At 53.2% G+C, this 21,455-nt stretch overlaps 2 protein-coding genes across 2 annotated transcripts in view; one reads left to right on the top strand and one right to left on the bottom strand.

Annotated features, from left to right (window-relative positions):
- The window catches only part of LOC134752816 (probable chitinase 2), a 483,068-nt gene that overhangs the window by 232,369 nt on the left and 229,244 nt on the right, over positions 1 to 21,455 (bottom strand). The window lies entirely within an intron of this gene.
- The window catches only part of LOC134752602 (uncharacterized), a 77,633-nt gene that overhangs the window by 45,323 nt on the left and 10,855 nt on the right, over positions 1 to 21,455 (top strand). The window contains 11 exon segments of the mRNA XM_063688272.1: positions 2,414 to 2,530; positions 3,098 to 3,271; positions 3,628 to 3,732; positions 3,994 to 4,192; positions 5,397 to 9,260; positions 9,619 to 9,707; positions 10,398 to 10,544; positions 11,841 to 15,029; positions 15,032 to 15,167; positions 15,602 to 15,783; positions 17,986 to 18,126. Of these exon segments, the coding sequence (XP_063544342.1) occupies positions 2,414 to 2,530; positions 3,098 to 3,271; positions 3,628 to 3,732; positions 3,994 to 4,192; positions 5,397 to 9,260; positions 9,619 to 9,707; positions 10,398 to 10,544; positions 11,841 to 15,029; positions 15,032 to 15,167; positions 15,602 to 15,783; positions 17,986 to 18,126 (8,343 nt within the window).

Here is a 21,455-nt window from a genome sequence, read left to right as displayed (position 1 = left end):
TTTCCTCAGTCACCCGTTGACCACGAACGCTGTACAGGGTTCGAAACGTCGGGATGTATTATAAATTCAATATACGCGATATAATCCGTTTTCATAGTTTTATTTCATGCCTTCAATTATTATGCGACGAGATAGGTACCCGTTTGCAAACTTTCTCTGCAGAAAACTCTTAATCAATGTACAGTTCTAAAACGTTACACAACCGATCAATCGTTAATCAGCGACCTTCACCCCTCCGGTCGAGGCGTTTACAAACTTCGTTACGAAATTTTAATACGTAAACAACCGATTTAGATCCGCCCACGCTCCGATCCCAAATAAAATAAAGTTCATTGGAGGTTATTTTAAACCGGGTCACTCACGTATTATTAAGTCGAATAGCTCGACATGTTTCGGTCCAATTTACGACTTAATAATAAGCTATTCGACTTAATAATACTTGTGACCCGGTTTAAAATAATCTAATATGTTTGAGTTTCACGCGAGTTTTATAGTTAAAAAAAATTCATTGGAGGTTGCCGTAATTAGAGGATTGGGTTTTTAACACGCTTTTATTAGGTCGACCTGTATGTAAGTAACTATGTAATGGAATCTAACTAATATAACCATCTTCCAAAGATCGTAGCGTCATGAAAATTGGCAGCTGTATGAAGTTCTGATGACAATACAATAATATGATACTGTCGAACTGATCTGATGATGGAGCCGGAAGATATGAACTGGAACTTCATGATGGAACATCGTATCATAGCTGTGTTTGGATTTGTTCGAAAAGTCTTGTAATGAACTTTGACCACGAGCGTGTTTTCCTAGTGTTTTATGTAATTAAGTCTTCATAATACTCGTAAGGCTCTGAAATGTTTGTACATGTAAGTGCATTTTGTGAAATGGTTAACTTTTTGACCGCCGCGACTATTTTATTTAACACGCAATTTTAAGTCGGTTCCCTGAGCCAGAAGGCGAAAAATCTCCTTATATGATCATGTTTTTCTAAGAGGCGTTGATATTCGTAGACGTGGAAAAAATATATGTAGTTCTACACGAATTATGACTCTTCGCTCGATACAATTAGTTCCCATAGTAACCTCTAACTCGGACTTTTGATCCAACTTTGTTATTTATTATGTGATCCTAAAAACAAAAAAGAAGAACAAACAATCTTAACTTAAATTGTAATTTCATAGCTTTCGAATTTCGATATTGTAAGGCAACGTTTTTAATAGTATTTTATACAATCGTGATATAATAGACAGCTTTTCAGTCGAGTACCGTGTTTAAGCAACGAAGCTTGCTGAGTTGCTTAAGTTAAGGTACGAGATTGAAAAGCTTGACTATATTATTACTATTGTATACAATACTTTTTCTACGAGACAAAAAAATAATACTTTAACTAGTAGAATCATATAAGTAAACAAACCAAAAGTATACAGCTAAGATACGCGAGCTGCCGCAGCCCGCGATACCTCGCGCCCCGGCCGCCGGGCCCGGCGCCCCCGGCGGGTTGGTCAACGACACCTCCTCGTAACTCATGAGGCCCTGGTACCTGTTCCGCGCTAAATTCAGTTTTAAGACAGTTTTTTTCTCGATTTTGGCCACCGTAGCCTATGGAGACTAACAAGCAACGCTAAGCGGTTTTCGTAGGGTATGGATGTTGCTATGTGAAGGGTGTCACATGCGCGTTTCTGACTTATGAAGCAATTATTTCTACTACAACATAAAATAAAATGTTTTTGTTGGCCAACCAATCACAAAGCAAATGCGATAATTTGCATTGAATCGAGTCTCCTTAAACAAGAAACATTTTATCGAAATGTATGGTTCTATTTTCAAAATTTTTATAATTGACTAAACCGTATCGATAAAATTCTTATGCTTGAGTCGGAAGTGCCATAGACTATCCAACGTTGAAAAGAGTAAGGTTGTAGTGTTGCATGTTAAGTTGTAATACACAGATTATACTCGACGAGTAGAAAAAATAAATAAAAATCGACAAAATTCGATCAAAAAAATTTACACTTGGCGCGCACGATCTTTCCCGTTCTTTCTTGCGAAATGTGACAGTGACAGCGGCAAACCGATGGAACGGTCTTAAGTTACGGTATCTTTATACATAAACAACCGATTTAGATCCGCCCACGCCCCGATCCCAAATAAAGTTCATTGAAGGTTGGCGTAGTTACAGGATTGTACCTACACATTTAAATGCCTATATTTAGATGAACTTAGGTTAGGTGAGGTGTGTAATATTGTCGCACAAACAACATTTAAATACTTAACATGATGAAATCCATGCGATGTGCAAACTAAGAACACACACTGTTGAACCAACGCATGCTGCCTTCCTACTGACATCCCCACTTCTGTACACCCCTCCACACAGCTGCGACAGTACTACATTATTATCTACTTTCAGGTCCTGAACGACACTTGGGTGTCCTTCCCTACGTGGAGCGAGGATTCTACGTTCGTGACGTCACGGAAAACTCAATATGAAGAGTACATCTATCGGTGCGAAGATGAGAGATTTGAGGTAAGCGTCAGAAACGTACGTCAAGGAATATTTTTTTGCTTTGTTTACTGTATTCGGTTTATAAGAAACTTAAGTCATTTTTGATAGCTTGTACTGCCATCACGGAGACTACTAACAAATCCATATTATCAATTCGCGTCACATGCCTGTCTAGAGTCGGATTAAGCAAAATTAAAGTGTGTGTCATAGTTTTATAGAGAATTGTTTGTATGACGCGTCACGCACGATAGGCGTGACGTTCAAAGTCTTATCTGAATAAAAAGGATAGGAGTTTAGTATTTTTAAACATTATTAAATGGAGTTGGGCGGGACATGTTGCCAGGCATAGTGATGGCAGGTGGACCAAAATGTTGACGGGTTGGGGGCCGCTCTCCGATGAAAGATGCGCCTGGCGTTCGTTGGCTCGTTGGGTGGACGACGTTCCAAAAATCGCGGGACACTTTTGGATGAGACTAACCCGGGACCGGGATAAGCGTACACGATGAGAGGCCTACGCTCAGCAGTGGGCGACTGAGGGCTAAAATGATGATGATGATGTAACATTATTAATCCTGTTTTCTTTTCCAGCTGGACGTAGTGATAGAGACGAACGCGGCCACCATCCGCGTGCTGGAGGGCGTGCAGAAGAAGCTCTCGCGCATGACGGCGGACGATGCGGCCAAGTACCGGCTGGACGAGTGCCTCGGCGGACACTCGGCAACCATACACCAGCGCGCACTGCGGCGCATCTACGGCGAGAAGGTGGTACGAGCGACACGCTCTTAGCATGTTTATTGTATGGCTACACCTGCCGGGTAACCGAACATGTTAACTAGATAACTTTCAACTTGAACCAAAAAACCTACGACAGATACGTCACTGTCAAAAGTGTCAAACTCACTTATTGTAACTGTCAAGTAAACGATCAGGTTTCGCCAACCTTTTTGCAATATACCTAGTACTGCAAAACCTGTTGGCCCTTTAAGCCAAATCTCATAGAAAAAGGGGCAAGCTATGATGGCGCCATCTCTGCAAACCTTTGACATTGACTTTTCGTGCTGCCTCTTACAGTTCACGTTTCGTATAGGCGTCGTCTAAAATGTCCATGTTGTTGGCAGGCGGTGGACATTATAGCGGGACTGAAGAAGAACCCCGTGGTGGCCGTGCCCGTCGTGCTGCGTCGGCTCAAGGCCAAGGAGGAGGAGTGGAGGGAGGCGCAGAAGGTAATTAAACTAACTGACGTCACATGACGTTTCGCGCATTTCCCTTACTAGCTTTTCGCGGGCAAATTTTTGTACTTTTTATTTATTATTGTAAGCAATTAAATCATAATTTAATAACGGAAATGCATTTGTAACATGATATAACGGTAACAAACATCCGAATAAAAAATATTTCGTTCAAATATAAACTTCGTGCATGAGGCTAATTCGTTATTTTAAGAAATGTTAACTCAATTTTAATACAATATAATTACTTCACAGGGTTTCAACAAGCAATGGCGCGAGCAGAACGAGAAGTACTACCTGAAGTCTCTCGACCACCAGGGCATTAACTTCAAGCAGAATGACCTTAAAGCCATGCGCTCCAAGTCGCTCTACAACGAGGTGGAGAGCGCGTACGCCGCCAGGAAGCCCGGCCCGCATCTAGTCGTGGACTATCACATGAAGAACCGGCAGGAAGGTACGTCTTAGAGCTCGTTCCCACTATGTCGGATGTCGGCGCCGACTTTTAATCGGGTGTCGGCGCCTCTGTTCACACTAGTCGGCTGTCGGCCACGACCGCAGCTGGTGCCATTTGAGGTTCTCATTTGACGCGCGGGAGGCGCAGGGGGTGCGGCGCGGGCGGGGTCGGTCCGACATCCGACATCATGTGAACAGCGCCGCCGACACGATTTTTTTCCGGACGGAGGGCTGACAAAACGCACGATAATTTATGTCGGATCCGACACAAAATCGTTATCGTTCGTGTGTGAACAGCTTCGTATAAAATGTTCTGCCGCTACGACACCCGATTAAAAATCGGACCGACATCCGACATAGTGGGAACGAGCTCTTAGGCCTTCTCTACACTATCGGTCGGCAAGCATCTACACGATCGTCTGTACCATAGAGAAATATAAGCAAAGAAAGAGTGGTAACTCCATACATCAGTTTTCTTACCAAAACGCGAGTTATTTCGTAGTCGACATCTAGCGTCAAGTATTGGAACTCTCAGTACTGCTACTCGACAATAGATGTAGGGGCAAACAAAGTCTAATGCTCAACGATTTTCAGCTAATATTACCCAGAGTAATCGTAGGAGTTGAAAATAGAATTCCGGTTACTCTGGTTATAATATTAGCTAGAAATCGTTAAGCATTAGACATTTCATTTGCCCCTACATCTATAGTCATATTCTCATGTTGAGCTAGCTCTTATTAACACGCTTTTATTATGTCGACCTGTATGTAACTGTAATGGAATCTAAGGTAACTAATTTAACCATCTTCCCGGTTTCCGATGAAGCTGAAAATTTGCATACGCATGTAAGTCGGGTGACAATGCAATATTATGGTACCGTCGAGCTGTGCCCTGTTTATCAAAAGCTTGTAGCTTGTAACACAAGCGGAACTCACTTTTTCACCGCTTTTGTTAGAAAGGGACTTCCACTTGTATTACAGGCTACAAGCTTTTGATAAACAGGGCACAGATCTGATGATGAAGACAGGAGGTGGTCACAGGAACTCTGTGATAAAACAACGCGACCTAATTGTGTTTGGGGTTTTTAGAATTGTCCCGATGAGTATTAGTTGCCTGTGGAAAAAAAGTACAGTCAGCGATAAAAGCTTGTACCGAAAATGAAATTTTTGCCAAAAACTTATTTGAAGATATTTCCCCGTCACCAGCTATCCGCGTAGTCCGCGACGCCGCCGAGCTGCTGATCCACCACGCGCGGCGCCAGACCGGCATCCACAAGGCGGAGAAGCGCCGCATCAAGCAGCTGCTGCGGCACTTCCTGCCCGACCTGTTCGCGCATCCTCGGCAGCCGCTCTCCGACGACGAGAGAGATGAAGGTACGAGTATAGTCCGCGACGCCGCCGAGCTGCTGATCCACCACGCGCGGCGCCAGACCGGCATCCACAAGGCGGAGAAGCGCCGCATCAAGCAGCTGCTGCGGCACTTCCTGCCCGACCTGTTCGCGCATCCTCGGCAGCCGCTCTCCGACGACGAGAGAGATGAAGGTACGAGTATAGTCCGCGACGCCGCCGAGCTGCTGATCCACCACGCGCGGCGCCAGACCGGCATCCACAAGGCGGAGAAGCGCCGCATCAAGCAGCTGCTGCGGCACTTCCTGCCCGACCTGTTCGCGCATCCTCGGCAGCCGCTCTCCGACGACGAGAGAGATGAAGGTACGAGTATAGTCCGCGACGCCGCCGAGCTGCTGATCCACCACGCGCGGCGCCAGACCGGCATCCACAAGGCGGAGAAGCGCCGCATCAAGCAGCTGCTGCGGCACTTCCTGCCCGACCTGTTCGCGCATCCTCGGCAGCCGCTCTCCGACGACGAGAGAGATGAAGGTACGAGTATAGTCCGCGACGCCGCCGAGCTGCTGATCCACCACGCGCGGCGCCAGACCGGCATCCACAAGGCGGAGAAGCGCCGCATCAAGCAGCTGCTGCGGCACTTCCTGCCCGACCTGTTCGCGCATCCTCGGCAGCCGCTCTCCGACGACGAGAGAGATGAAGGTACGAGTATAGTCCGCGACGCCGCCGAGCTGCTGATCCACCACGCGCGGCGCCAGACCGGCATCCACAAGGCGGAGAAGCGCCGCATCAAGCAGCTGCTGCGGCACTTCCTGCCCGACCTGTTCGCGCATCCTCGGCAGCCGCTCTCCGACGACGAGAGAGATGAAGGTACGAGTATAGTCCGCGACGCCGCCGAGCTGCTGATCCACCACGCGCGGCGCCAGACCGGCATCCACAAGGCGGAGAAGCGCCGCATCAAGCAGCTGCTGCGGCACTTCCTGCCCGACCTGTTCGCGCATCCTCGGCAGCCGCTCTCCGACGACGAGAGAGATGAAGGTACGAGTATAGTCCGCGACGCCGCCGAGCTGCTGATCCACCACGCGCGGCGCCAGACCGGCATCCACAAGGCGGAGAAGCGCCGCATCAAGCAGCTGCTGCGGCACTTCCTGCCCGACCTGTTCGCGCATCCTCGGCAGCCGCTCTCCGACGACGAGAGAGATGAAGGTACGAGTATAGTCCGCGACGCCGCCGAGCTGCTGATCCACCACGCGCGGCGCCAGACCGGCATCCACAAGGCGGAGAAGCGCCGCATCAAGCAGCTGCTGCGGCACTTCCTGCCCGACCTGTTCGCGCATCCTCGGCAGCCGCTCTCCGACGACGAGAGAGATGAAGGTACGAGTATAGTCCGCGACGCCGCCGAGCTGCTGATCCACCACGCGCGGCGCCAGACCGGCATCCACAAGGCGGAGAAGCGCCGCATCAAGCAGCTGCTGCGGCACTTCCTGCCCGACCTGTTCGCGCATCCTCGGCAGCCGCTCTCCGACGACGAGAGAGATGAAGGTACGAGTATAGTCCGCGACGCCGCCGAGCTGCTGATCCACCACGCGCGGCGCCAGACCGGCATCCACAAGGCGGAGAAGCGCCGCATCAAGCAGCTGCTGCGGCACTTCCTGCCCGACCTGTTCGCGCATCCTCGGCAGCCGCTCTCCGACGACGAGAGAGATGAAGGTACGAGTATAGTCCGCGACGCCGCCGAGCTGCTGATCCACCACGCGCGGCGCCAGACCGGCATCCACAAGGCGGAGAAGCGCCGCATCAAGCAGCTGCTGCGGCACTTCCTGCCCGACCTGTTCGCGCATCCTCGGCAGCCGCTCTCCGACGACGAGAGAGATGAAGGTACGAGTATAGTCCGCGACGCCGCCGAGCTGCTGATCCACCACGCGCGGTGCCAGACCGGCATCCACAAGGCGGAGAAGCGCCGCATCAAGCAGCTGCTGCGGCACTTCCTGCCCGACCTGTTCGCGCATCCTCGGCAGCCGCTCTCCGACGACGAGAGAGATGAAGGTACGAGTATAGTCCGCGACGCCGCCGAGCTGCTGATCCACCACGCGCGGCGCCAGACCGGCATCCACAAGGCGGAGAAGCGCCGCATCAAGCAGCTGCTGCGGCACTTCCTGCCCGACCTGTTCGCGCATCCTCGGCAGCCGCTCTCCGACGACGAGAGAGATGAAGGTACGAGTATAGTCCGCGACGCCGCCGAGCTGCTGATCCACCACGCGCGGCGCCAGACCGGCATCCACAAGGCGGAGAAGCGCCGCATCAAGCAGCTGCTGCGGCACTTCCTGCCCGACCTGTTCGCGCATCCTCGGCAGCCGCTCTCCGACGACGAGAGAGATGAAGGTACGAGTATAGTCCGCGACGCCGCCGAGCTGCTGATCCACCACGCGCGGCGCCAGACCGGCATCCACAAGGCGGAGAAGCGCCGCATCAAGCAGCTGCTGCGGCACTTCCTGCCCGACCTGTTCGCGCATCCTCGGCAGCCGCTCTCCGACGACGAGAGAGATGAAGGTACGAGTATAGTCCGCGACGCCGCCGAGCTGCTGATCCACCACGCGCGGCGCCAGACCGGCATCCACAAGGCGGAGAAGCGCCGCATCAAGCAGCTGCTGCGGCACTTCCTGCCCGACCTGTTCGCGCATCCTCGGCAGCCGCTCTCCGACGACGAGAGAGATGAAGGTACGAGTATAGTCCGCGACGCCGCCGAGCTGCTGATCCACCACGCGCGGCGCCAGACCGGCATCCACAAGGCGGAGAAGCGCCGCATCAAGCAGCTGCTGCGGCACTTCCTGCCCGACCTGTTCGCGCATCCTCGGCAGCCGCTCTCCGACGACGAGAGAGATGAAGGTACGAGTATAGTCCGCGACGCCGCCGAGCTGCTGATCCACCACGCGCGGCGCCAGACCGGCATCCACAAGGCGGAGAAGCGCCGCATCAAGCAGCTGCTGCGGCACTTCCTGCCCGACCTGTTCGCGCATCCTCGGCAGCCGCTCTCCGACGACGAGAGAGATGAAGGTACGAGTATAGTCCGCGACGCCGCCGAGCTGCTGATCCACCACGCGCGGCGCCAGACCGGCATCCACAAGGCGGAGAAGCGCCGCATCAAGCAGCTGCTGCGGCACTTCCTGCCCGACCTGTTCGCGCATCCTCGGCAGCCGCTCTCCGACGACGAGAGAGATGAAGGTACGAGTATAGTCCGCGACGCCGCCGAGCTGCTGATCCACCACGCGCGGTGCCAGACCGGCATCCACAAGGCGGAGAAGCGCCGCATCAAGCAGCTGCTGCGGCACTTCCTGCCCGACCTGTTCGCGCATCCTCGGCAGCCGCTCTCCGACGACGAGAGAGATGAAGGTACGAGTATAGTCCGCGACGCCGCCGAGCTGCTGATCCACCACGCGCGGCGCCAGACCGGCATCCACAAGGCGGAGAAGCGCCGCATCAAGCAGCTGCTGCGGCACTTCCTGCCCGACCTGTTCGCGCATCCTCGGCAGCCGCTCTCCGACGACGAGAGAGATGAAGGTACGAGTATAGTCCGCGACGCCGCCGAGCTGCTGATCCACCACGCGCGGCGCCAGACCGGCATCCACAAGGCGGAGAAGCGCCGCATCAAGCAGCTGCTGCGGCACTTCCTGCCCGACCTGTTCGCGCATCCTCGGCAGCCGCTCTCCGACGACGAGAGAGATGAAGGTACGAGTATGTGGAACTGGAGGCCTAGAACACTTTTGTGCTTAGATATAAATTAATCACTATCTTAGCCTCCCTTGGAGGATTCAGAGCTTCCCTAATGACTAATATATGGTGGAAATATTCGCTGCATTGGGTACAGTCTTAGTGGCTGTACTAGTGATTCAGTGGTCGTGGGTTCAAGTCCCACCCGAGACTTTAAAATAACTTACTGCAATCACTATGATGAAACCCATGCGATGTGCTTACACAGAATCCTACTGTTGAATCAACGCATGCTGCCTTCCTACTGACACTCGCACTTTAAAAACCATAATTTAGCCGACTTTACACAAAATGTTAACATGTTTCTCGTTTACAGAAGAGAAAGAGGAGCCTTCGAGCCCGGTTGATAGCCCTACGGCCGAGACCGCGGCCGAAGACAAAGCCGTAAAACAAGAAAAACAAGAGGTATTTGTTGTGGATTTTAAATTATTTGTAAATTTGATAAGTTCGAAATATGTAAAAAAAAGTTCGCTAAGTTTGCACTAGGGATGTTGCGGATTCCAATTTTTTGACATCCACGGATGCGGATGTCGAGATTAGGCACATAAAAAAAGCCAAATATTACACTTCAGTAATTTTTAATTAAATAAAACGAAACTTTTTGTATTTGATCAAGAATATAAGTGCCCCACAATCGCATTACTATACTAAAGTTCAAATAAAACAAACTTTTTACTTCCTTTCGCTGTCCGTCATAGGCTAAAGTGCTCGATCGACGAATCACAAAAGCGAAACGAGATTCCTGTTGGCTAATGACGAAATTACCTACCACTTACGCCGCCGCTAAGACGTTCCTGTACCTACCTGTTCTACATCCGCATTCGCATAGCTCCGCATAGATTTTATGCGGATGCGGATGCGGATGTTGAAAATAATGCGGAAGTTCCGCAGTTGCGGATGCGGATGCGAATATTCGCAGCATCCTTGACGTAAAAACTGAGCATGATAGGACTTTTTATAGGGTAGGCTAGACATACGTATTTTTAAGAAATTTTTGATTGTGTACCCCTATCCGGAAAGCCTCATATTGCTGTTTCATGGAAAATACTGTAACCCGAATTGTTTTTGTCATACTAATCTTGTTATGTTTGACAGTCGTCAGAATCTGACAACGCGTCAGACAAGTCGTCGCGCCATCACAAGAACGACAAGGAGAACAAGCCCAAGAACAACAACCACGAGCCGCGGAGCGACAAGCTCGAGGTCAAGGACGAGGAAGACTTTAGGGATCATCCGCCTAACGTTAGTATTACTGTTGTTATATCACAATCACGACAACAACAAGCCCAAGAACAATATATTCGATCGATAGAGAGGCAGATAACGAAATTTTGATTTTCACCATAGGCCACCTGTAAACAAACCGCTTTGATGCATTAATGTGATAGTGTAAACTTGTCGAAAACTATTTAAGGCATTGTTAGGTATATGTTACTCTATGGCTTAGCATGTGCACGAGTGTTGCACTCTGGCGGCAGAACATCAACAACAATCGTGATATAATAGAGAGCTTTTCAGCCGAGTACAGTGTTTAAGTAACGAAGCTTGCTAAAGGTACTGACCTTCATACTCGTACGCGCCCCGGCCGCCGGGCCCGGCGCCCCCGGCGGGTTGGTCAACGATACCTCCGAGTAACTCATGAGGCCCTGGTACCTGCTCAAGCTAAATTCAATTTTAAGACAGTTTTTTTCTCGATTTTGGCCACCGTAGCCTATGGAGACTAACAAGCAACGCTAAGCGGTTTTCGTAGGGTATGGATGTTGCTATATGAAGGGTGTCACATGCGCGTTTCTGACTTGTGAAGCAATTGTTTCTACTACAATATAAAATATTTTATCGATATGTATGAAGTTCTATTTGCAAATTTTTTATAATCGACAACCATATCGATAAAAATCTTATGCTTGAGTCGGAAGGGCCATAGACTATCCAACGTTTAAAAGAGTAAGGTTGTAGTGTTGCATATGAAGTTGTAATACACAGATTATAGTCGACGAATAGAAAAACATCTTTTGCTCCTTACCTCAGGAGAGCGTGAGTAAAATATGTTGGGTTACTTGTTCCACCTTCGGGTTCTTGTTGTTGTTGTTCGGGTTGTTGTTGTTGGTGTTGTCGGATTGCCACCGTGTATTATAAATTGTAGCTTAGGTCCGCCTGTCGAATTTTCTTAGTCTAATGTGCATCGTGTCTCACTCTCTCACTAAGCAAAATGTGAGACGTAAATACACATTGGACAAGTCAGGAATACCAATCAAGTAAACATTTGTTAAGCAAAAGTTAATCGGTTTTGATGTCTGTAATGTTCGTATCGGGACTGATAGAATGTTACAATAAGATTTTCTTTCTAGCAAGTGTGATGAAAATGTTTTTATAGGCTTAAAATAATAATAATATGATATGAGACCATGATGAAGTACCACTAACAGATTCACTGTGGTTGATACACATACACTTAAACACACCCCTGAAGTCTCCGTTATAAATACGATTTATAAACATGTTTTAGAAACCGTGTATGAATTGTTATTCGTTTGTCAGGAGGCGAGATTCGTGTGCACGATGTCGTGGTACATCTTCCTGCGGCTGCACGGCGTGCTGTGCCAGCGGCTCGGGGCGCTGCGCCGCGACGCGCTGCAGCTGGCCGAGCGCGAGGCCAGGGAGCGGGCGCAGCGCCGGCCCAGCGTCGCCGCCGCGCTACGGCTCAAGCCCAACAGTCAGTATCACTACACCTACAGGAGGCGAGGCTCGTGTGCACGATGTCGTGGTACATCTTCCTGCGGCTGCACGGCGTGCTGTGCCAGCGGCTCGGGGCGCTGCGCCGCGACGCGCTGCAGCTGGCCGAGCGCGAGGCCAGGGAGCGGGCGCAGCGCCGGCCCAGCGTCGCCGCCGCGCTACGGCTCAAGCCCAACAGTCAGTATCACTACACCTACAGGAGGCGAGGCTCGTGTGCACGATGTCGTGGTACATCTTCCTGCGGCTGCACGGCGTGCTGTGCCAGCGGCTCGGGGCGCTGCGCCGCGACGCGCTGCAGCTGGCCGAGCGCGAGGCCAGGGAGCGGGCGCAGCGCCGGCCCAGCGTCGCCGCCGCGCTACGGCTCAAGCCCAACAGTCAGTATCACTACACCTACAGGAGGCGAGGCTCGTGTGCACGATGTCGTGGTACATCTTCCTGCGGCTGCACGGCGTGCTGTGCCAGCGGCTCGGGGCGCTGCGCCGCGACGCGCTGCAGCTGGCCGAGCGCGAGGCCAGGGAGCGGGCGCAGCGCCGGCCCAGCGTCGCCGCCGCGCTACGGCTCAAGCCCAACAGTCAGTATCACTACACCTACAGGAGGCGAGGCTCGTGTGCACGATGTCGTGGTACATCTTCCTGCGGCTGCACGGCGTGCTGTGCCAGCGGCTCGGGGCGCTGCGCCGCGACGCGCTGCAGCTGGCCGAGCGCGAGGCCAGGGAGCGGGCGCAGCGCCGGCCCAGCGTCGCCGCCGCGCTACGGCTCAAGCCCAACAGTCAGTATCACTACACCTACAGGAGGCGAGGCTCGTGTGCACGATGTCGTGGTACATCTTCCTGCGGCTGCACGGCGTGCTGTGCCAGCGGCTCGGGGCGCTGCGCCGCGACGCGCTGCAGCTGGCCGAGCGCGAGGCCAGGGAGCGGGCGCAGCGCCGGCCCAGCGTCGCCGCCGCGCTACGGCTCAAGCCCAACAGTCAGTATCACTACACCTACAGGAGGCGAGGCTCGTGTGCACGATGTCGTGGTACATCTTCCTGCGGCTGCACGGCGTGCTGTGCCAGCGGCTCGGGGCGCTGCGCCGCGACGCGCTGCAGCTGGCCGAGCGCGAGGCCAGGGAGCGGGCGCAGCGCCGGCCCAGCGTCGCCGCCGCGCTACGGCTCAAGCCCAACAGTCAGTATCACTACACCTACAGGAGGCGAGGCTCGTGTGCACGATGTCGTGGTACATCTTCCTGCGGCTGCACGGCGTGCTGTGCCAGCGGCTCGGGGCGCTGCGCCGCGACGCGCTGCAGCTGGCCGAGCGCGAGGCCAGGGAGCGGGCGCAGCGCCGGCCCAGCGTCGCCGCCGCGCTACGGCTCAAGCCCAACAGTCAGTATCACTACACCTACAGGAGGCGAGGCTCGTGTGCACGATGTCGTGGTACATCTTCCTGCGGCTGCACGGCGTGCTGTGCCAGCGGCTCGGGGCGCTGCGCCGCGACGCGCTGCAGCTGGCCGAGCGCGAGGCCAGGGAGCGGGCGCAGCGCCGGCCCAGCGTCGCCGCCGCGCTACGGCTCAAGCCCAACAGTCAGTATCACTACACCTACAGGAGGCGAGGCTCGTGTGCACGATGTCGTGGTACATCTTCCTGCGGCTGCACGGCGTGCTGTGCCAGCGGCTCGGGGCGCTGCGCCGCGACGCGCTGCAGCTGGCCGAGCGCGAGGCCAGGGAGCGGGCGCAGCGCCGGCCCAGCGTCGCCGCCGCGCTACGGCTCAAGCCCAACAGTCAGTATCACTACACCTACAGGAGGCGAGGCTCGTGTGCACGATGTCGTGGTACATCTTCCTGCGGCTGCACGGCGTGCTGTGCCAGCGGCTCGGGGCGCTGCGCCGCGACGCGCTGCAGCTGGCCGAGCGCGAGGCCAGGGAGCGGGCGCAGCGCCGGCCCAGCGTCGCCGCCGCGCTACGGCTCAAGCCCAACAGTCAGTATCACTACACCTACAGGAGGCGAGGCTCGTGTGCACGATGTCGTGGTACATCTTCCTGCGGCTGCACGGCGTGCTGTGCCAGCGGCTCGGGGCGCTGCGCCGCGACGCGCTGCAGCTGGCCGAGCGCGAGGCCAGGGAGCGGGCGCAGCGCCGGCCCAGCGTCGCCGCCGCGCTACGGCTCAAGCCCAACAGTCAGTATCACTACACCTACAGGAGGCGAGGCTCGTGTGCACGATGTCGTGGTACATCTTCCTGCGGCTGCACGGCGTGCTGTGCCAGCGGCTCGGGGCGCTGCGCCGCGACGCGCTGCAGCTGGCCGAGCGCGAGGCCAGGGAGCGGGCGCAGCGCCGGCCCAGCGTCGCCGCCGCGCTACGGCTCAAGCCCAACAGTCAGTATCACTACACCTACAGGAGGCGAGGCTCGTGTGCACGATGTCGTGGTACATCTTCCTGCGGCTGCACGGCGTGCTGTGCCAGCGGCTCGGGGCGCTGCGCCGCGACGCGCTGCAGCTGGCCGAGCGCGAGGCCAGGGAGCGGGCGCAGCGCCGGCCCAGCGTCGCCGCCGCGCTACGGCTCAAGCCCAACAGTCAGTATCACTACACCTACAGGAGGCGAGGCTCGTGTGCACGATGTCGTGGTACATCTTCCTGCGGCTGCACGGCGTGCTGTGCCAGCGGCTCGGGGCGCTGCGCCGCGACGCGCTGCAGCTGGCCGAGCGCGAGGCCAGGGAGCGGGCGCAGCGCCGGCCCAGCGTCGCCGCCGCGCTACGGCTCAAGCCCAACAGTCAGTATCACTACACCTACAGGAGGCGAGGCTCGTGTGCACGATGTCGTGGTACATCTTCCTGCGGCTGCACGGCGTGCTGTGCCAGCGGCTCGGGGCGCTGCGCCGCGACGCGCTGCAGCTGGCCGAGCGCGAGGCCAGGGAGCGGGCGCAGCGCCGGCCCAGCGTCGCCGCCGCGCTACGGCTCAAGCCCAACAGTCAGTATCACTACACCTACAGGAGGCGAGGCTCGTGTGCACGATGTCGTGGTACATCTTCCTGCGGCTGCACGGCGTGCTGTGCCAGCGGCTCGGGGCGCTGCGCCGCGACGCGCTGCAGCTGGCCGAGCGCGAGGCCAGGGAGCGGGCGCAGCGCCGGCCCAGCGTCGCCGCCGCGCTACGGCTCAAGCCCAACAGTCAGTATCACTACACCTACAGGAGGCGAGGCTCGTGTGCACGATGTCGTGGTACATCTTCCTGCGGCTGCACGGCGTGCTGTGCCAGCGGCTCGGGGCGCTGCGCCGCGACGTTTTTAGTCAACACTTTAAGTTGTCAAAAGTCTCAAGTCTACGACTGACTACTGTCACCTTAATTCGTAAAAACGCCATGACAACGATATTGCGGTTAAATTTGAGGTTATTTTATAATTCGACATCGACATCTTGCATTATGTATAAAAATGCAGGTAGCTCATTCTAAAAGTCTAATTATTTCTAGTGGCTGAGGGTTTTTATCGTCCCGCTTAGAGACGAATTTAAGAAATACAGGGATTTCCTAATATCTTCCTCGGGATACCCATTAAAATGAATACAGACCAGATTACATTATAATCTCAATATAACGTTTCCAGATCTCCCGGCGGACGCGTCGTCCCCCGCGGACTACTACCCCGCGTTACTGGAGCTGGTCCGCGGCGTGCTCGACGGTAACACGGAGGCCACGGCGTACGAGGACGCCGCCCGTGAGATGTTCGGCATACACGCCTACCCCGCGTACACGCTCGACAAGCTCGTGTGGAACGCCGTGCGACAGGTACGGAATACCCGCCCTAGGGCTCATCCATTAACTACGTCACACGTTTAGGGGGGGGAGGGGGTCAAGAAAATGTGACACGTACAATACGTATTTGTACAGAATACCAAGAAAGCTTATAGTGCCTTGCGTGTCCAATTCAATGAGGGATGTTGCGGATGCGGATTTTTTGACATCCGCGGATGCGGATACCGATGCGAATATTTAAAGGCAATCCGCGGATGCGGATGTCAACATTAGGCACATAAAATAAAGTCAAATATTTTAGTATTTTTTATTATTATTTAAAAAAAACGAAACAGGTGCCCTACAATCGCATTAGTTTACTAAAGTCCAAATAAAACAAACGTTTTTCTACTCGTCGAGTATAATCTGTGTATTACGACTTCATATGCAACACTACAACCTTACTCTTTTCAACGTTGGATAGTCTATGGCACTTCCGACTTAAGCATAAGAATTTTATCGATACGGTTTAGTCAAGTATAAAAATTTTGAAAATAGAACTTTATACATTTTAGTAAAATATTTCTTGTTTAAGGAGACTCGATTCAATGCAAATTAGCCTACTTAAACACGCTGCTGCGTCGCATCTGCTTTGTGATTGGTTGGCCAACAATTGCTTCATAAGTCATAAACGCGCATGTGACACCCTTCATATAGCAACATCCATATCCTACGAAAACCGCTTAGCGTTGCCTGTTAGTCTCCATAGGCTACGGGTGGCCAAAATCGAGAAAAAAACTGTCTTAAAATTGAATTTAGCGCGGAGCAGGTACCAGGGCCTCATGAGTTACGAGGAGGTGTCATTGACCAACCCGCCGGGGGCGCCGGGCCCGGCGGCCGGTGCGCGCACGAGTATGAAGGTATCGCGGGCCGCGGCAGCTCGCGTATCTTAGCTGTATACTTTTGGTTTGTTTACCTATATCATACATACTATTCTATTCTACTACATAGCTGAAAGTATTATTTTTTTGTCTCGTAGAAAAAGTATTGTATACAATAGTGATATAATCAAGCTTTTCAATCTCGTACCTTAACTTAAGCAACTCAGCAAGCTTCGTTGCTTAAACACGGTACTCGACTGAAAAGCTCTCTATTATATCACGATTGTATAAAATACTATTTTCTACTCGTCGAGTATAATCTGTGTATTACAACTTCATATGCAACACTACAACCTTACTCTTTTCAACGTTGGATAGTCTATGGCACTTCCGACTCAAGCATAAGAATTTTATCGATACGGTATAGTCAATTATAAAAATTTTGAAAATAGAACTTAATACATTTCGACAAATTAGCCTACTTAAACACGCTGCTGCGTCGCATCTGCTTTGTGATTGGTTGGCGAACAATTTTTTTTATTTTGTTGTAGTAGAAACAATTGCTTCGTAAGTCAGAAACGCGCATGTGACACCCTTCATATAGCAACATCCATACCCTACGAAAACCGCTTAGCGTTTCTTGTTAGTCTCCATATGCTACGGTGGCCAAAATCGAGAAAAAAACTGTTTTAAAATTGAATTTAGCAAGGAGCAAGTACCAGGGCCTCATGAGTTTCGAGGAGGTGTCGTTAACCAACCCGCCGGGGGCGCAGGGCCCGGCGGCCGGGGCGCGTACGAGTATGAAGGTATCGCGGGCTGCGGCAGTTCGCGTATCTTAGCTGTATTTTTTTGGTTTGTTTACCTATATCATACATACTATTCTATTCTACTACATAGCTGAAAGTATTATTTTTTTGTCTCGTAGAAAAAGTATTGTATACAATAGTGATATAATCAAGCTTTTCAATCTCGTACCTTAACTTAAGCAACTTAGCAAGCGTCGTTGCTTAAACACGGTACTCGACTGAAAAGCTCTGTATTATATCACGATTGTATAAAATACTATTGCTCAGCATAATCCCAAAACCTTCCTGGCAACGCACTTATTTTTTAACCAACCTGTACATTGATTTATCGATTAAGATGAAATGAAGGCTACTTAATAAATTTTGATTACAATAAAAAATATGAACAGTCTGCTTTTAATTTGAGACAATGATGAAACACATGCGATGTGCAACAACAGAATTCCTGTGGTGATACACGCATGCTGCCTTCCTACTGACGTCTACGAATTTAACCATGTAATCTAATTTTTATTTCAATTAAAATTGTTAATGTAGTTTAATGTAGCTATGTTTTTTTTTTCATTCAGCTGCAGCGTTGTGTGTCGGAGCCGTGGTCGCTGCGCGCGGCCGAGCTGGCGGCGCGCGGCGGCATGCGCGGCGCGCTGTCCTACGTGCGGAGAGCGCAGCGCTTCCTGCACAAGGACCACACCGCCTTCCTCATCAAGCTGGTGAGTACAACTCTACATGCTATCAAACAGGATATAATAGGGGAGCTGGCGGCGCGCTGTCCTACGTGCGGAGAGCGCAGCGCTTCCTGCACAAGGACCACACCGCCTTCCTCATCAAGCTGGTGAGTACAACTCTACATGCTATCAAACAGGATATAATAGGGGAGCTGGCGGCGCGCTGTCCTACGTGCGGAGAGCGCAGCGCTTCCTGCACAAGGACCACACCGCCTTCCTCATCAAGCTGGTGAGTACAACTCTACATGCTATCAAACAGGATATAATAGGGGAGCTGGCGGCGCGCTGTCCTACGTGCGGAGAGCGCAGCGCTTCCTGCACAAGGACCACACCGCCTTCCTCATCAAGCTGGTGAGTACAACTCTACATGCTATCAAACAGGATATAATAGGGGAGCTGGCGGCGCGCTGTCCTACGTGCGGAGAGCGCAGCGCTTCCTGCACAAGGACCACACCGCCTTCCTCATCAAGCTGGTGAGTACAACTCTACATGCTATCAAACAGGATATAATAGGGGAGCTGGCGGCGCGCTGTCCTACGTGCGGAGAGCGCAGCGCTTCCTGCACAAGGACCACACCGCCTTCCTCATCAAGCTGGTGAGTACAACTCTACATGCTATCAAACAGGATATAATAGGGGAGCTGGCGGCGCGCTGTCCTACGTGCGGAGAGCGCAGCGCTTCCTGCACAAGGACCACACCGCCTTCCTCATCAAGCTGGTGAGTACAACTCTACATGCTATCAAACAGGATATAATAGGGGAGCTGGCGGCGCGCTGTCCTACGTGCGGAGAGCGCAGCGCTTCCTGCACAAGGACCACACCGCCTTCCTCATCAAGCTGGTGAGTACAACTCTACATGCTATCAAACAGGATATAATAGGGGAGCTGGCGGCGCGCTGTCCTACGTGCGGAGAGCGCAGCGCTTCCTGCACAAGGACCACACCGCCTTCCTCATCAAGCTGGTGAGTACAACTCTACATGCTATCAAACAGGATATAATAGGGGAGCTGGCGGCGCGCTGTCCTACGTGCGGAGAGCGCAGCGCTTCCTGCACAAGGACCACACCGCCTTCCTCATCAAGCTGGTGAGTACAACTCTACATGCTATCAAACAGGATATAATAGGGGAGCTGGCGGCGCGCTGTCCTACGTGCGGAGAGCGCAGCGCTTCCTGCACAAGGACCACACCGCCTTCCTCATCAAGCTGGTGAGTACAACTCTACATGCTATCAAACAGGATATAATAGGGGAGCTGGCGGCGCGCTGTCCTACGTGCGGAGAGCGCAGCGCTTCCTGCACAAGGACCACACCGCCTTCCTCATCAAGCTGGTGAGTACAACTCTACATGCTATCAAACAGGATATAATAGGGGAGCTGGCGGCGCGCTGTCCTACGTGCGGAGAGCGCAGCGCTTCCTGCACAAGGACCACACCGCCTTCCTCATCAAGCTGGTGAGTACAACTCTACATGCTATCAAACAGGATATAATAGGGGAGCTGGCGGCGCGCTGTCCTACGTGCGGAGAGCGCAGCGCTTCCTGCACAAGGACCACACCGCCTTCCTCATCAAGCTGGTGAGTACAACTCTACATGCTATCAAACAGGATATAATAGGGGAGCTGGCGGCGCGCTGTCCTACGTGCGGAGAGCGCAGCGCTTCCTGCACAAGGACCACACCGCCTTCCTCATCAAGCTGGTGAGTACAACTCTACATGCTATCAAACAGGATATAATAGGGGAGCTGGCGGCGCGCTGTCCTACGTGCGGAGAGCGCAGCGCTTCCTGCACAAGGACCACACCGCCTTCCTCATCAAGCTGGTGAGTACAACTCTACATGCTATCAAACAGGATATAATAGGGGAGCTGGCGGCGCGCTGTCCTACGTGCGGAGAGCGCAGCGCTTCCTGCACAAGGACCACACCGCCTTCCTCATCAAGCTGGTGAGTACAACTCTACATGCTATCAAACAGGATATAATAGGGGAGCTGGCGGCGCGCTGTCCTACGTGCGGAGAGCGCAGCGCTTCCTGCACAAGGACCACACCGCCTTCCTCATCAAGCTGGTGAGTACAACTCTACATGCTATCAAACAGGATATAATAGGGGAGCTGGCGGCGCGCTGTCCTACGTGCGGAGAGCGCAGCGCTTCCTGCACAAGGACCACACCGCCTTCCTCATCAAGCTGGTGAGTACAACTCTACATGCTATCAAACAGGATATAATAGGGGAGCTGGCGGCGCGCTGTCCTACGTGCGGAGAGCGCAGCGCTTCCTGCACAAGGACCACACCGCCTTCCTCATCAAGCTGGTGAGTACAACTCTACATGCTATCAAACAGGATATAATAGGGGAGCTGGCGGCGCGCTGTCCTACGTGCGGAGAGCGCAGCGCTTCCTGCACAAGGACCACACCGCCTTCCTCATCAAGCTGGTGAGTACAACTCTACATGCTATCAAACAGGATATAATAGGGGAGCTGGCGGCGCGCTGTCCTACGTGCGGAGAGCGCAGCGCTTCCTGCACAAGGACCACACCGCCTTCCTCATCAAGCTGGTGAGTACAACTCTACATGCTATCAAACAGGATATAATAGGGGAGCTGGCGGCGCGCTGTCCTACGTGCGGAGAGCGCAGCGCTTCCTGCACAAGGACCACACCGCCTTCCTCATCAAGCTGGTGAGTACAACTCTACATGCTATCAAACAGGATATAATAGGGGAGCTGGCGGCGCGCTGTCCTACGTGCGGAGAGCGCAGCGCTTCCTGCACAAGGACCACACCGCCTTCCTCATCAAGCTGGTGAGTACAACTCTACATGCTATCAAACAGGATATAATAGGGGAGCTGGCGGCGCGCTGTCCTACGTGCGGAGAGCGCAGCGCTTCCTGCACAAGGACCACACCGCCTTCCTCATCAAGCTGGTGAGTACAACTCTACATGCTATCAAACAGGATATAATAGGGGAGCTGGCGGCGCGCTGTCCTACGTGCGGAGAGCGCAGCGCTTCCTGCACAAGGACCACACCGCCTTCCTCATCAAGCTGGTGAGTACAACTCTACATGCTATCAAACAGGATATAATAGGGGAGCTGGCGGCGCGCTGTCCTACGTGCGGAGAGCGCAGCGCTTCCTGCACAAGGACCACACCGCCTTCCTCATCAAGCTGGTGAGTACAACTCTACATGCTATCAAACAGGATATAATAGGGGAGCTGGCGGCGCGCTGTCCTACGTGCGGAGAGCGCAGCGCTTCCTGCACAAGGACCACACCGCCTTCCTCATCAAGCTGGTGAGTACAACTCTACATGCTATCAAACAGGATAT

This window comes from Cydia strobilella, chromosome 25 (assembly GCF_947568885.1).
Source record: "Cydia strobilella chromosome 25, ilCydStro3.1, whole genome shotgun sequence".
Classification (NCBI taxonomy): domain Eukaryota; kingdom Metazoa; phylum Arthropoda; class Insecta; order Lepidoptera; family Tortricidae; genus Cydia; species Cydia strobilella.
Note: the sequence above shows the minus strand (reverse complement) of the source record. Positions and strands in the feature narration are given on the sequence as shown.